Here is a 13361-nt window from a genome sequence, read left to right on the forward strand (position 1 = left end):
ACATCTTTGCATTCTACTAGTATAACATTGACTTGGGTATATCACACATGAACAAGTTGCAACTTTTTGATAGAAATGGTTAAGAGGGTTTTGATAGCTATGTATATAAAACAAAACATCAAAATAAATCACAGAAAAAAAAAGAAAAAACAATTTTACAAATAAAGATTTGTGAATATGTCCTAAAATTATTGACCATTAAATACTTGATCTTTAGTCATGTTTCCTTGCTAAATAATTTCCAAATCGATTCACAACATTTTCTGCCGGTCATTAAACATTATTAAAAAGCAAATCAAATTCTAAAAAAACTGGCCATTAACAAAAAGGAATAACAAAATTGCGTATAACTTTTGTTCAGTTTAAAAATATAAACAAAAGCAGTAGTTAGGGTAGGCTATATAAAAATATTTAGCACTGTAATTAAAAAAAAAAAATTCACTCATAATTTTCTATGAAGCTCTAAGGAGAAGAAGTATGTCATAGGATTGCACAAGTTCTGATCTAGATTTGGGTGTATGTTCTGTGGTACACATCTAGCAGATTATATACAAACAAAATACTATATGTTTATTAAGGCAGAAACATTTGTTTTCACATTCCATTGTAAGCTGGCCCTTCCCCTCCCTGAGGACAAACCCAGTTGATGTTCTGGCTTGGGTCTTTGATATCACAGGTCTTGCAGTGAATACAGTTTTGAGCATTGATCTGGAGTCTGTGACCTTTGCCATCTTCTCTTTCCACATACTCATAAACACCTGGAAGACACACACATATACAAAATAAACCTTTAGAACCTTTAAACATCAGCTTATTTTTTTTTTTATTACATCATTTTATTATATTATTAACATGTAAAAAAAATCATTAATCAAAGATAACTAAATGTATGTAACATGTTTGATGTGAGCTGCCAGTACATAGAATTGATTGTTAGTGATTATGTTATTTTATTGGGAAGCTGATGTTACTCTTCCAAATTTTCCACAGTTTACTCATGAGAGTGAATTCCAAGATTAAACAGGTTTTTTAATGTTCCTCTATCTCCTGTAATGTTTGACCCTAGGTATTTAAATGAGCTATCCTCATGCAACAGTATGCAACATCTCATATTATCTCCACTATAATCAATGCTTTTTTCAGCACTAATTTCTATGCCCTAGCTGCAACATCAAGTTTTAAATTAAGATCTTGTGCCTGGTCTGTCTGCATTTTCTCATATGAGGTCTATATCATCTGCAAACCTAAGATTGGAAACAAGAGTGTTAAACATTGTCACACTAGGAGTAAATCTTTTTGAGCGTTTCCTTAATGATAGACTAAAAATATGTTAAAAAAGAGCTGGGGAAAGAATGCATCCTTGACTAGCTCCAATCAATCTCCTAAATTTTTCTCTAATTTGGTTGTTCAGAAGTACTGAGCTTTTTGCATTGTGATAAAGGGCTGTGATAACATCGGAAATGTACTTAAGTTGAAATCCTTCATCTCCTGTCACATGCCATTATGCCATAACCGGTCAAAAGCTTTTTTTTTTTTAAATACATGATTTGCATACCAATTTCTTTCAGTGTTGAAGGCATTTTTTATCTGAAATAATTTACTAACAAAGCTGCTGACATAAAAGAGTGGAGGGATTCATTTACACAAACTGTACAGCACCCTTACGATGAAAGTTAAGGGACAGATGTGGATGTCAATAAGCTTCGTAGAGTAGAGATCCAAATAGTAAGTGGGTCAGAAAGAAAGAATGGTCACTTACAACACTTTCCAAACAAATTGAGATTTTAAAAGTGTCTTGTTTTTACATTCAATACTTACCAGCTGGGCAAAACCTTTGCTCAGGGCCGCCATAGATGGCAAAGTTCTTAGCCATGGGAACACTGTCATCCCTCAAGGTCAGGTGAGGAGGCTCATCGTGGTCATGGTTGGTTCCTGTTAGAGCTACGGAGGACAGCAGGTCAAAGGTCACAACATTGTCTGGCTTGGGGTAGGATATAGGCTTGCAGTCGTTAATAGGCTGTAGTGATTTGTGGTCTGCATCTGAAAATGCATTAGTATTTTCTGACATTTAAAAGGGTTACAGACGTGTGCGGAGAATAGACAGTTAATGATCTAATTGTTTTGATTAGCATTGTACTATTAGATCTAAATATTAAAACTGTAGCTTTGCCTTAAAAGATATCAGTTGATAAAAGACAGAAGATATAGCATTTGCAATGCCTTATAGTAAAGTAAAGTTCCCCTTTCAGACGTTGCGATAATTAGGGCAGATGATGTAAAGATCATCTGTTTCTGTGACCCATGGTTAACAAGGATGTCATGTGACCAGCACAACGACCAACCACCTTTACTTTCCCCGCGCCTCCAATGCCTTATGCATATTGACAACAATATTTTAAAAAACATCCCAGGGATGTTCACAAAAACTTTTAATGAAATTAATTACATTTATATCAAGTGCACAAGGCTTATCAATAAACTGTATCACATTATAAACAAATGCAGCTATTCCCTTCTCAAATAGCATATCTTTAAAAAAAAAAAGTCACAAGTTTAAACACAAACTATTTAATGTAAGCTTACAACAGAGCACAACATAAATATCTGAGGATGATATAAGCAGTATCACAAATAAGCAATGAAAGGTAGAGTGTTAAACATATCAAATGAACAGTCTGGAATATGAGTGGATAATTTTTTCTTATTAGTATAAACATTAGAAATAATAAAGAATAATAAATAAGCTTAACCAGTCCATAATAGCTACTTGTCTGAAACAATGTTAATAGAGAAAAAAATATTTATGTAGTCAACTATAAAATCTTCAAACTATATGGCGCTCTAAGGCATTATCTCTACACAACAAGATACGAATCTATAATACAAACGTTAAGTCTGTTCTTCTATACGGTTCAGAAACTTGGAGAGTCACTAAAACAAATATGGAAAAGCTCCAGACCTTTGTTAACAGATGCCTATGCCGGATATTAGGAATTAGGTGGCCAGAAAAGATAACTACTATCGATTTGTGGGAGAGAACTAGACAAAAGCCCATAGCCCAAGACATCACAAAACGAAAATGGAGCTGGATAGGACACACCCTGCGAAAACCAGCTACCAATGTTGCAAGGCAGGCACTTGACTGGAACCCACAAGGAAAGAAGAAAGTGGGCAGACCCAAGCAAACCTGGAAGAGGTCAGTCATCAGTGAAGCCGAGGGTACTGGAATGACATGGGAGCAGATGAAGAAAGCTGCTCAGAACCGAGTTCGGTGGAGAAGTGCACAGGATTAAGTCAAGTAAGTAAGTCAACTATAAATATGCAGTGAAAAGTGTGGTACTTTAATTATTTAAAACGATTACATTTATGGGTTGTTTTTTTTCTTTCATAAAGATAAATGTACCTTTAATATGTCCGGTATATGGTTCCTTGCCTCTCAGGATGTAATACACAACACCAGTGTACAGCATTCCTCCATACAAGCCCAAAGATGTGTGGAAAGAAGAACGGACATTGCGGACGGACTTCAGCTCTGACCACGTCCAGCTAGCTTTCATTTTTTCTTCATATGAAATTGGATCAAAGCCTGACAGGAAGTAGATTATAGGAACTAATTAATGACAATACAAATGATAATAACAATAAATGAAGAGCTTAATGCTAAAAATGTAAGATATGTAATTAAGTCAAAATCAAGCTAACTTGTAATTAGCTTTTACTTCATTAAAAAACTCTTTGTAGAATAAAGATTACAACTAGCTATTGAACAAAGTCTCTTAAAAATGAATATTCCAAAATTTTTAGTTATTTTATGACTTCTTTGACTTGATTGCTTAATCTAGAGTATTCTGTGATTTACAAGTTTCAGATAGCAATATCTTAATAGTAGCTTTAAGCCCTGTAATAATATAAATAAAAATGGTTGTCACCTTTTGTTTTTGATTTAGAAGCAGCATTTTCATCAGTCAGTGTCTCATAGACAGCCTCTGCTGCCACCATTCCACTCTTCATTGCATTGTGGATTCCTTTGATCTTTGGAAGATTTAGAAAGCCAGGACTGCAGCCTATCAAACAGCCCCCAGGAAATGTCAACTTTGGTATACTCTGAGAAACAATTAACAAATCCAGTCTTATCAATGCTATAATAAATTTTTAAAAAATAATACAAAATAAAAAATGTTAAAATTCACTGTTTTACAATTGTTTTCAGATTTAGAATCCAACAAGGAAAAAAAATCTCTAAAAGATTATGGTCTAATAAATGGAAATAATGATTACTTAAAAAAACAATAAACAAACTTTACAAACTAATTATGATTAACTAGAGATATACGTATCCAATGGACAGAACTCCATGCTATCAAAAAGGCACTAAAGAAACAGTTGTGATAAACACGATGTCTGACATAACTATGTCAATATTATTAGGCATAATGAAATTCAAAATGCTACCATGTGTTAAAGTTAAAATAGAATGAACTGACCTGAAAGCCTCCTTCATTGAGTGCCCTAGCCCCATAAGCTATTCTTTTCCCGTTCTGAAACAATTTAATGTTTCCTGGATGTGTCTTGAACTTCTGGAGCTCTAAGAATGGACTCAGGTAAGGATTAGTGTAATCTAATCCAACCTAATAGACAAAACCAAACAAATATTACAATATTTTTTTTATCCATACTCCAATCATAGCACTAAAAACTCTTCTATAACAAGAACTCTCATAAAGAAAATTAAATTAATAATAACAGGAGACTATTTTTAGTCAATTTTTTTTTTTTTTTTTTAAATAAGGTTAGTCATGCGACTGACTGATGAATTAACAGGAAAGGGAACTCAAGGACAGTTTGTCTTTAAAGTTGATCCATACATTTTAGGAAATAAAAAATGTATGACTGACAAAATACAATCAAGTTCTCTGACTTTTTCTTAACTAAATATGTATAACTGTGAAATAAATAAAAGTTAACTAACAAAGATATAATTCAATTTTATGCTAATGTTTTGAAAATACAATATTTTGTTAGTGGCAAAGTCTGCAAATCATAAGAAAAAAAATCTTTCAATTATGTAAAAAAAAATATTTAAAATATATATAAATAAATAAAATGAAAAAAAAAAAAAAAGAACACTCACCACAACACCAACAGATACAAGAGGTGCTCCTTCATCATTTAAGTGATATAGAAATGATCCACCATATGTGTTTCTGTCCTGAAAGAACACACACCTTGTTAGGATCAATACATTGTTTCATAAACTTTGTAAGCACTAATATATATTAAACAAGATTAAGTCTTGTTGTGTCCTTATGAGTCTTTTTTTTATTTAGCGTAAAACATAAATAAACTACAATATAAAACCTTGGTTAAACTTACTAAAGGCCATCCTACGGTATGCTCCACCAAGCCAGGCTTATGCAAAGCAGGATCCACTTCCCACAACTCCTTCACACCAATGCCATAGAGCTGAGGGTCACAGTTCTCTCTAAGGTTAAACTTCTTAAACAAAGTTTTGGCCAAGTGACCATGGCAACCCTCTCCAAACAAGGTGACCTTGGCATGCAGTTCCATGCCTCTTTGAAATGAATCCTGTGAATATAAGGCAGCCATAAATCAATTATTAAATGTTGTGTTTTGTTTACAGTCACGTACAACATTCAAATCCATCTTTAGTGTCATATACAACATTCAAGTTGATATTTCAAAATGTAATTTCTTACTTTTGGTGAGCCATCTTTTGCTATCCCTACATCATTAGTAGCCACCCCTTTGACACTGCCATCCTCATGGTAAAGAACCTGCAAAAACAATTCAGGTCAATACATTCCCAACATAAAACAAGAAAAAATAGTTATCAAAGAACAAAGATTGCATTAAGCATAATTGTATCAATCCGTTTGGATCAGTCATGTAATTAAATTTATAATAGATCTATAGTCTCATCCTATTTTTCATGTTGTGTTCACTAAGACTCAGACTGCAGCATATAAAGGGGACTAATTCAGCTTATACCACCACTTCAGTCAAGTAAAAATTCTTTCCCTTGTTTGAGATACCAAACAAAATAATTAATTACCAATAGTTAATAAACTAATTAGTTAATTTTTTTTGTTTCTTGTGCTGTCAAGTAAAAGAAATAATTGTGCAAAATTTCAGTTTGATCTGAGATTGGGTGTGAGAGAAATAACGTGTACAAACTTTTTACCAGAGAGACAGACAGATTGAGTTGATATGCTTTATAAAAAACACAAACAAAACCATTGTTAATATAATTTTTCAAATCAATGTGTTTCTTCTGTCAAGCCCATTCTAGTGATTGTCATAAAGCTTCTCTTAGTTTTTCCTGAAAGGTAACAAAGTTTAGAGAGCCTGATAGAGACTGAAAGAAACATAATTACTGTAATATTATCATGTTCAATAAAACAAGTATTTTAATATGTTGGTATTCCGTCAATTTTGTTGTCATTGATAATAAAAATACAAACTAAAAAGAAGAGAAAACAGGTACTGCTATAAAACAGTAAAGGCTCATAGATAAGTCCCTTTCTTTAAATGTTTATTGGGTATAAAGGACAAAAAGAGTTAAAAAAAAAAAAAAAAGAAACATGGTGGCACATTACAGGTTAGTGATTAAGGAGTTTCTTTTTTCTGGTCTAGTGCTACTGAAAATGTTCTCTAGTCAACACAACACCCAAATTTCCTAAACTAGTGTCATGCTCTATTGCAGATGACAATATTCAGATATCAGTGCCAGCATGATTCAACTATGACATCCTCAGTTTTGCAACCCAGCACTTAACTGTTTAGCCACCAAAAACAAAATTGAAACCATCACAAAGCAGAAAAAAAAAATCATACCTCACTCGCTGCTGTTCCAGGATACAATTCCACTCCTAAACTTTCTGCCTGTTCAGCCAACCACTTGACTAGCTTTCCCAATCGTATGATATAATTACCATGGTTCTGCATAGGCATACCTGTCAAAATAAAAAAAAAAGTACACTCTATCTTATAAATATTACACATTACTGCAGTGCAGCAGTTCAACAAGTAAATATTAAAAGCAACTAAAACATTTGCTTATTCAGGCTATTTATATTTTCAAAAATCTTCATCATAGGACATAAAACATTTTTTACTGCGGAGAATAAGATTATTTCATTCATTTCGAAATGCGTTTTTACATACAGTAGCCATTGGTGAAATTAAAGAGATTCTAAAAAAAATGACTTGATAGATAACAAAAACGTTGATTCAACTAACGAATCCCCATAGCAGCTTGAATCTACATCAAACGTGGGGCAAAATATGAACCCCGGTAATTTGCATAAAGGTTTCACAGCAATGTTAAGTCTAGGAAACGTACATCTAAAAAAAAAAGGATAATCCAATACTCACTGCACACTAATTCATTAATCTCTCTCTTATAACTGACTGAAAACTAAAGTATCTTGGCAGTTATAACTGATCAAAACACAAAAATACCTGGTAGCAATGGAATAGGTATTCTTGATTTCTCTGTCAGGAAATAAAATTTGTCCCCTGTTACTTCTTGTGTAACTGGTGCCTAAATTAAAATATAGATTACATATTTTGGTTGATGAGATGCTTTTTCATGTTTGCTAGGTAATAGACAATTAAAAATGCATACTAAAATCAGTGTAAATGAGATGCTTACACCCAGTTCTTTCCAGTTAGGAAACAGCTCATTTAAGGCCCTTGGTTCAAGGCAAGCTCCTGATAAAGTATGACCACCTATCAAAAACAACAACAACAAAAAAAAAAATGCATTTACTTGTAATCAGCATAAAGAAACTTTGTATTGAATGACATCAAACATTTTATCATGAATCAACATTTTCTTGACTGTTTGTTCCCCTCTAACATATCACATCAACAGTACATAACACCACTTCCCTTTCAGCATAACTCTTAATATTATGACAAAATAATTATAAAAAGATAACTATCACGTCAATGCAAAAAACTTACCCATTTCAGCAGATTTTTCTACAAGGCACACTCTCAAGTCTTTTCCTGCACTGGTGGCTAGCTGTTTCAATTTTATGGCAGCTGAAAGTCCCGAGGGTCCACCACCAACGATGAGAACATCTGCTTCATCCGCAAACCTTTCCATGTTGACATCTAAGTGAGGTAGATGATTTACACACAATTATTTAACATATTGACCATGTAAAACATTACAATACGACTGAGAAGTAGATTTTATTGTGATTAGAGAAAAAAAAAGTGAATTAGTTCAACAGTTTCATTATGAATTTGGCTACCGATGACAGAACCCCTCTTTATATACAAAATATCTAATTAAGAAAACCTTTAAATCATTAAGAAAAGTATTTCATCCATATAAACTGGGTTACGTTATATGTTTAACTTCAGAGAAAAAAGCATGTGAAAAGAGTAATTATTATTTAAGTAAGTTATTTTATGCTTTGCCATACTGGCACATTTAGAATGACAAACACTAAAAAAGAATATCAACCTGTGTTATCAATTATTTCTTAATCATTAGTTTATAGTGTTTTGCAGCTTCTACCCACTGGAATTAACACATATTTTATCATTTCACAAAAATAGGTTTCAAATATATTTTAACAATTTTTTTTAGTAGTTTCTACTAATATGAATGACTTAACATGGTAGTAAAAGAAAGAAAAAGTCGGAAGGCATGTTACAAGTCTGTATAGAGTACCATTAGAAACATCTTGATTCTTTGTTCTTTTAAACACATGCTAAAAATAAAGAAAACACACTCAGATTGCTGTTCAATATAATAAATGTATTAAGATAAAATACCTTTCCACCTGGGATCTTTGTCTCTTGGATGTATTGTGTAATGAGTGGTGATTCGAGGAACATCAGTAGTAAATAATCGTTTACAACGAAGCAAATAGCAACCTTGAAATAAAAAAAATTGCAAGTTTGAAATATATTAGTTATATTATATAAACATTGCCTTTTATAATCAGTATTTTACTATTTGATAAACACAAAAATATATGACAAGGGGGTAAAAAGATTAAAGCAAGCATTACACTACAGATAAGCATTCTGTGTATAAAAGATCATAGCTAGTTTTGACCTTGAATTTGTGTATATGTGTATTAAAAGGTCTTAAAACATTTCAAAGTTATAGTGGCCAGGAGTCGCGGCTATTGCTAGAAAAAAAGTTACCAACAATCAACGTTGTTTTGTTTAATTAGTAGGACTCTAAATACATTGATAGGGCTTGGTAGGTATTTAATGAATTACAGAATACAGAGTTTAGATAGATCTGATAGAAAAGAGAGATCTAGATCTCTGTGGCATTTTATGTCTTGAGAGACAATCTTTTCCCTAGCAACTTCTTGTGTGACTAAAGAGGCAAATCCTTGATACACAGCTCCGGCCACAGGTTGGGCATCTGTGATCACCAGGCATTGTTGCACTTTCACCTTTCGTTCTACTTCAAGTGTATATGACAACTGCAATCTGGGACCCTTCCATTATTCTCACTCTCCATGTGGATCTATCAATTGCCACTTGTCCCCAACTGTTAGTATTGATTTAGAAGAGCTTCATTTCACTTTTGCACACACGTATACAGAATGTCTTGTGGAAGTCAACCTTGTGGCATTCTGTGAGCATGATCAAGTCAGCCAAGGCATCTTCTGCTGATAACAGCGCAGATGTCCTGGCACCATGCTCTTTGCAGCACTTCCTCATTGGTTATTTTATTTAGCCACCTTATTTTAAAATCCGCCTTAGGTATCAGAGGTGGAAGATATTTAGTGTTTTTCCTGCCATGAGAAGATTGGCCATGTTTCACTACCATATAGCAGAGTGCTCATCACACAGGTCTGGTAGACTATGGCTTTGGCATTGTTAGTCAGCAAGATACTCTTTTCTGCAGCCATTTGGTGCCCATCATATTGTTGATGTCTTTATCCAGTCCCAGTAAAAATTCGTTGGAGATGATGAAGTCAAGATAACAAAAATGGTCAATAATATCCAGTGGTTGGCCATTTATGTTTTTTAAGAGAGGTGCAGTATCTGTGTTCTGAACTACTATTTCAGTCTTGCGTTGGCTAATATTTAATTTAACCCAAACTTCTGGCATGCAGCTGATAGTTTGCCAACCAGGGTCTGAAGCTGAGTAGTACATTTAGCAACAACGGCTGCAACATCAGCATAGAGGAATTCCCTGATTAGTACCTTCCTTTGTTTTTGTTTTTTTGTAGTGTAGCACTTTGTAACTTCAAACTATTAAACAGTAAGTTGAGTAAGTCAATCAAAGGCAAAGTCAAAGGGACTCAGAGACTGAAAGTTACTATAGATCTAGATCTAGAAGTAGTAGTAATGTAGTTAGTAGATCATGAGACATGATAGATCTAGAATCTAGAGTAACTAGAGTAGATGAGTAGATCACCAGACTGTAGTAGACTAGAGTCACTAGATCTATGGCCAGTATCATCATAATCATGAGTATGGCCAATGGGGGATGGGTATGAATATGATTATGATAATCTATCAACTGTAACTTGTAACTATCATTTCTATTTTATGTTATAAAAATATTATAGATCTAGATCTTGACTAGATTCTAGATCAACTACTGTAAAACTGTTGTCAGTAATGTCAGCTGACGAGGTTGACAAGTCACAGACCAGTATTGACTGTTGTCCAGTGCACAGTCAGTGTACTGTAACACTAACTGTGACTAATTTAATAGACTAACAGTAAGTTCAAAGTTGGTAACTCACTGACTCAGACTCAGTTACACTGTAAGTAGTGTAAAAAGTGTAACTGTAAGTGTGACTGTAACTGTTCAGTCTGTTAACTCTGTTGTGATGTGTCGAGATCTACTCTAGTCTAGTGACTACTACACTCTAGTGCAGTAGTGGTGACTAGACTCTAGTCAGTCTTTGACTTGAGTCTAGAGTTAGTCAGTAGAGTAGACTAGACGACTCCAACTCTAGATTCTAAACTGGATATGACCCTTATAAAAAAAATAATGATAAGACTAATCTATATGATCTATCCTAGTATATAAATCTAGTAGTAAAACAACTGTCACCTTCTCAACTCACCATGTTTTGCTATCTCGGGCAAACGATTGGAAAAGTTTGCCATTTTCAATAGAGTAAAAGCCCCTTCTTTTGATGAAACTTATGATCAATATAGAAATTGAATGACTCACCTGAAACGAAACAAATCTAATTTTATTTTGCTAGCATAAAACAAGATGAACATTTGGTTTTCTTTTTGTCTCTCTTTTTATTTTAAAAAATTATGATAAATTGTATGTCATTTGTCTGACCTGTTTAATGTATTCAAAATTATATATATAGTTCTAGGAATCTAGATCTAGTGACTTCTAGTTTGGATTCTAGGTCACAAATAAACAAAAAAAAAATAGGTTACAGCTTGAATGAAAACGAACTTTGGACCTTGACTGATCAATTATTTGTGTACTTTAGACTCAGGAGTATAGGGAATCTACAAGGAAATCTAGATCTAAAAATGGACTGTAAAGATTTAACTCCTGCCTACTTTGGTAGACTCGGGGAATATCTGAATGGAGGTCAAGGGCAGAATTTGGGGAGGGCAGACGGAGCAACTACCAGAGCCGAACTTGGATAATTGGAGGCCCTAGGAGAAGTGAATTTGGTGGTGCCCAAGTAGAACAATTTAAAAAAAACAAGGTTACAAAGACAGTTTGTGTGGAAACAAACTCAAAATCAGCCCCCGAAGTGGTCCACACAGGCAAGTAAAAAGGCAGGTTTCAATATTTTCAGAAAGAACATTACAATGAAATTCTATCAAAAACAAATGACAAAGAAGAATGGACCCAGCGGTCCAGCAGACCAAAGGATAGGTGAAAGTGAATGTGAAGTTAGATGTGAACCTGATCTAACTGATGCCTTATAATGAATATATAATTGATCTAATTGTTTTGTAAAGTGTCAATCTCTTATTCAAGTCCTGAAGAAAAAAACATTGCCGTAAAAAAAAAAAAAATGTGTGCAGCACTGCAGTTCATGCGATTATAAGAAAAAATACTTATTAACTGTGTTTTTAAATTATGCCCAACTTATATGCATACTAAATAGATTTTTTGTCTTTTAAAAAAAAATGTGTGTGTGTGTGTAAATGTAGTAGTTAGTATGACAGAGCTTACATAGGCCTAACTTAGCAATACAAATGTAATAAAATATGTTGACAAAAAATCTAAAACCATTTGCATAAATATGTTAAAAATATGGTATATTATAATTTCCCCTTCTAAAGAGCATCCCGTGTTTGTTAATATTAATAGTGAATAGTTGTAAAAGTGGTGTATTTTTTATGAAAAAACTGCTTGCATAAGTGATTTAAAAAAATTAAAGATTTTTCGCTTTCAGAACAGAAAAAAGTAGCCTTTGCATCAGAACTTTGAATGGTCTAAAATATTATGGTGTCAGATTTTCCCTATCTTTTCTAATTTACGAGATCTAAATGGGACAGACGGACAGACATTCCACACAAAACTAATAGCGTCTTTTCTCCTTTCGGGGGGCCGCTTTAAAAAAAAGCGAAAATTAAATGTACGCAATTTATATAAAACCCATAAAGTTACTCCAACCATGGTGTAGTATAGTTCCATGCTCCAACAATAATACTGGGCATTAACCTTCGTACTTAAACATATTCTCGATTTAAAAAAAAATGTTCTTACGAGGTCCCATCAATCGGAGGCCATATGTGGCTGCAAATTGATGAATAGAAATGTGACACTTGGAATATAAGAACGATAATTATTGTGGAGATGGTTTATGGAGATAGAGGGCTGTCTCACTGGGTATTAATGAATTGATGGCACAATTTATTAAGAGGGTGAGTGTTTTGAAATCAACAGCTAGGCTTTTGAGTTAGTGCTAATGCTGTTCTAATATTTGTGAGTAAGTTGTGATATAAAGTTTCTGCACGTAAAGAACTGGCTAAAGAGCATCATGACCCAATAACCCTAGCAGGGTTTTATTTTGAAAACTTGGGATAAAGACGTTCACAAGAGCTTAATATGGACGCAAGCAGAAACGATTTGTAAGCGAGTAGGCCTATAGTTTGTTGATGAGGGACTTTCTTCTCCCTTGAATGTGGAGACATTGACCTGTTGCAAGGGCGTTTCATGTTACTTCCTTTTCCAATTTAGGTTTCTTTTGTTGTACATGTTTTGGTTGTTACTACAAAATAGCCCAAACTAGGGGCGGACTGGCTATATGGGCATTTGGGCAAATGCCCGGTGGGCCGGTATCCTAATGGGCCGGTAGGACCACAGTAAGCATCTTCCTTTTTGAAATCACGTCTGTATTTTATAAGATAAG

The 13361-nt window shown here is 33.7% G+C and overlaps 1 protein-coding gene across 2 annotated transcripts; it reads right to left on the reverse strand.

Moving 5' to 3' along the window:
• Window positions 1-426: 426 nt before the first annotated feature.
• On the reverse strand, window positions 427-11449 carry LOC106053610 (electron transfer flavoprotein-ubiquinone oxidoreductase, mitochondrial-like). Of its 2 annotated transcripts, XM_013209190.2 has the most exons (15): window positions 11318-11449; window positions 11088-11197; window positions 8815-8916; window positions 7990-8142; window positions 7676-7752; window positions 7483-7564; window positions 6856-6974; window positions 5718-5795; window positions 5374-5586; window positions 5132-5209; window positions 4485-4628; window positions 3930-4104; window positions 3404-3586; window positions 1819-2040; window positions 427-758 (listed from the first exon to the last, which is right to left on the reverse strand). In XM_013209190.2, the coding sequence occupies exons 2-15, from the start codon at window positions 11128-11130 to the stop codon at window positions 595-597; spliced, it is 1833 nt and encodes a 610-aa protein (XP_013064644.2). In that variant the 5' UTR covers window positions 11131-11197; window positions 11318-11449; the 3' UTR covers window positions 427-594. The 2 variants fall into 2 exon arrangements, with proteins under 2 accessions (XP_013064644.2, XP_055894880.1); XM_056038905.1 differs by lacking the exon at window positions 11318-11449 and having other exon boundaries at window positions 11075-11140.
• Between the last annotated feature and the right edge of the window lie 1912 nt (window positions 11450-13361).

Source organism: Biomphalaria glabrata, chromosome 8 (genome assembly GCF_947242115.1).
Source record: "Biomphalaria glabrata chromosome 8, xgBioGlab47.1, whole genome shotgun sequence".
Taxonomy (NCBI): Eukaryota; Metazoa; Mollusca; class Gastropoda; family Planorbidae; genus Biomphalaria; species Biomphalaria glabrata.

Coding starts and splice junctions, on each gene's coding strand:
- LOC106053610 (XM_013209190.2), bottom strand. CDS start 11,130: ATGGCAAACTTTTCCAATCGTTTGCCCGAGATAGCAAAACATG. Junction 8,917..11,087: donor GCCCGAGATAGCAAAACATG/GTGAGTTGAGAA, acceptor TTTTATTTCAAG/GTTGCTATTTGCTTCGTTGT. Junction 5,796..6,855: donor CTGGAACAGCAGCGAGTGAG/GTATGATTTTTT, acceptor TTGTTTTTGCAG/GTTCTTTACCATGAGGATGG.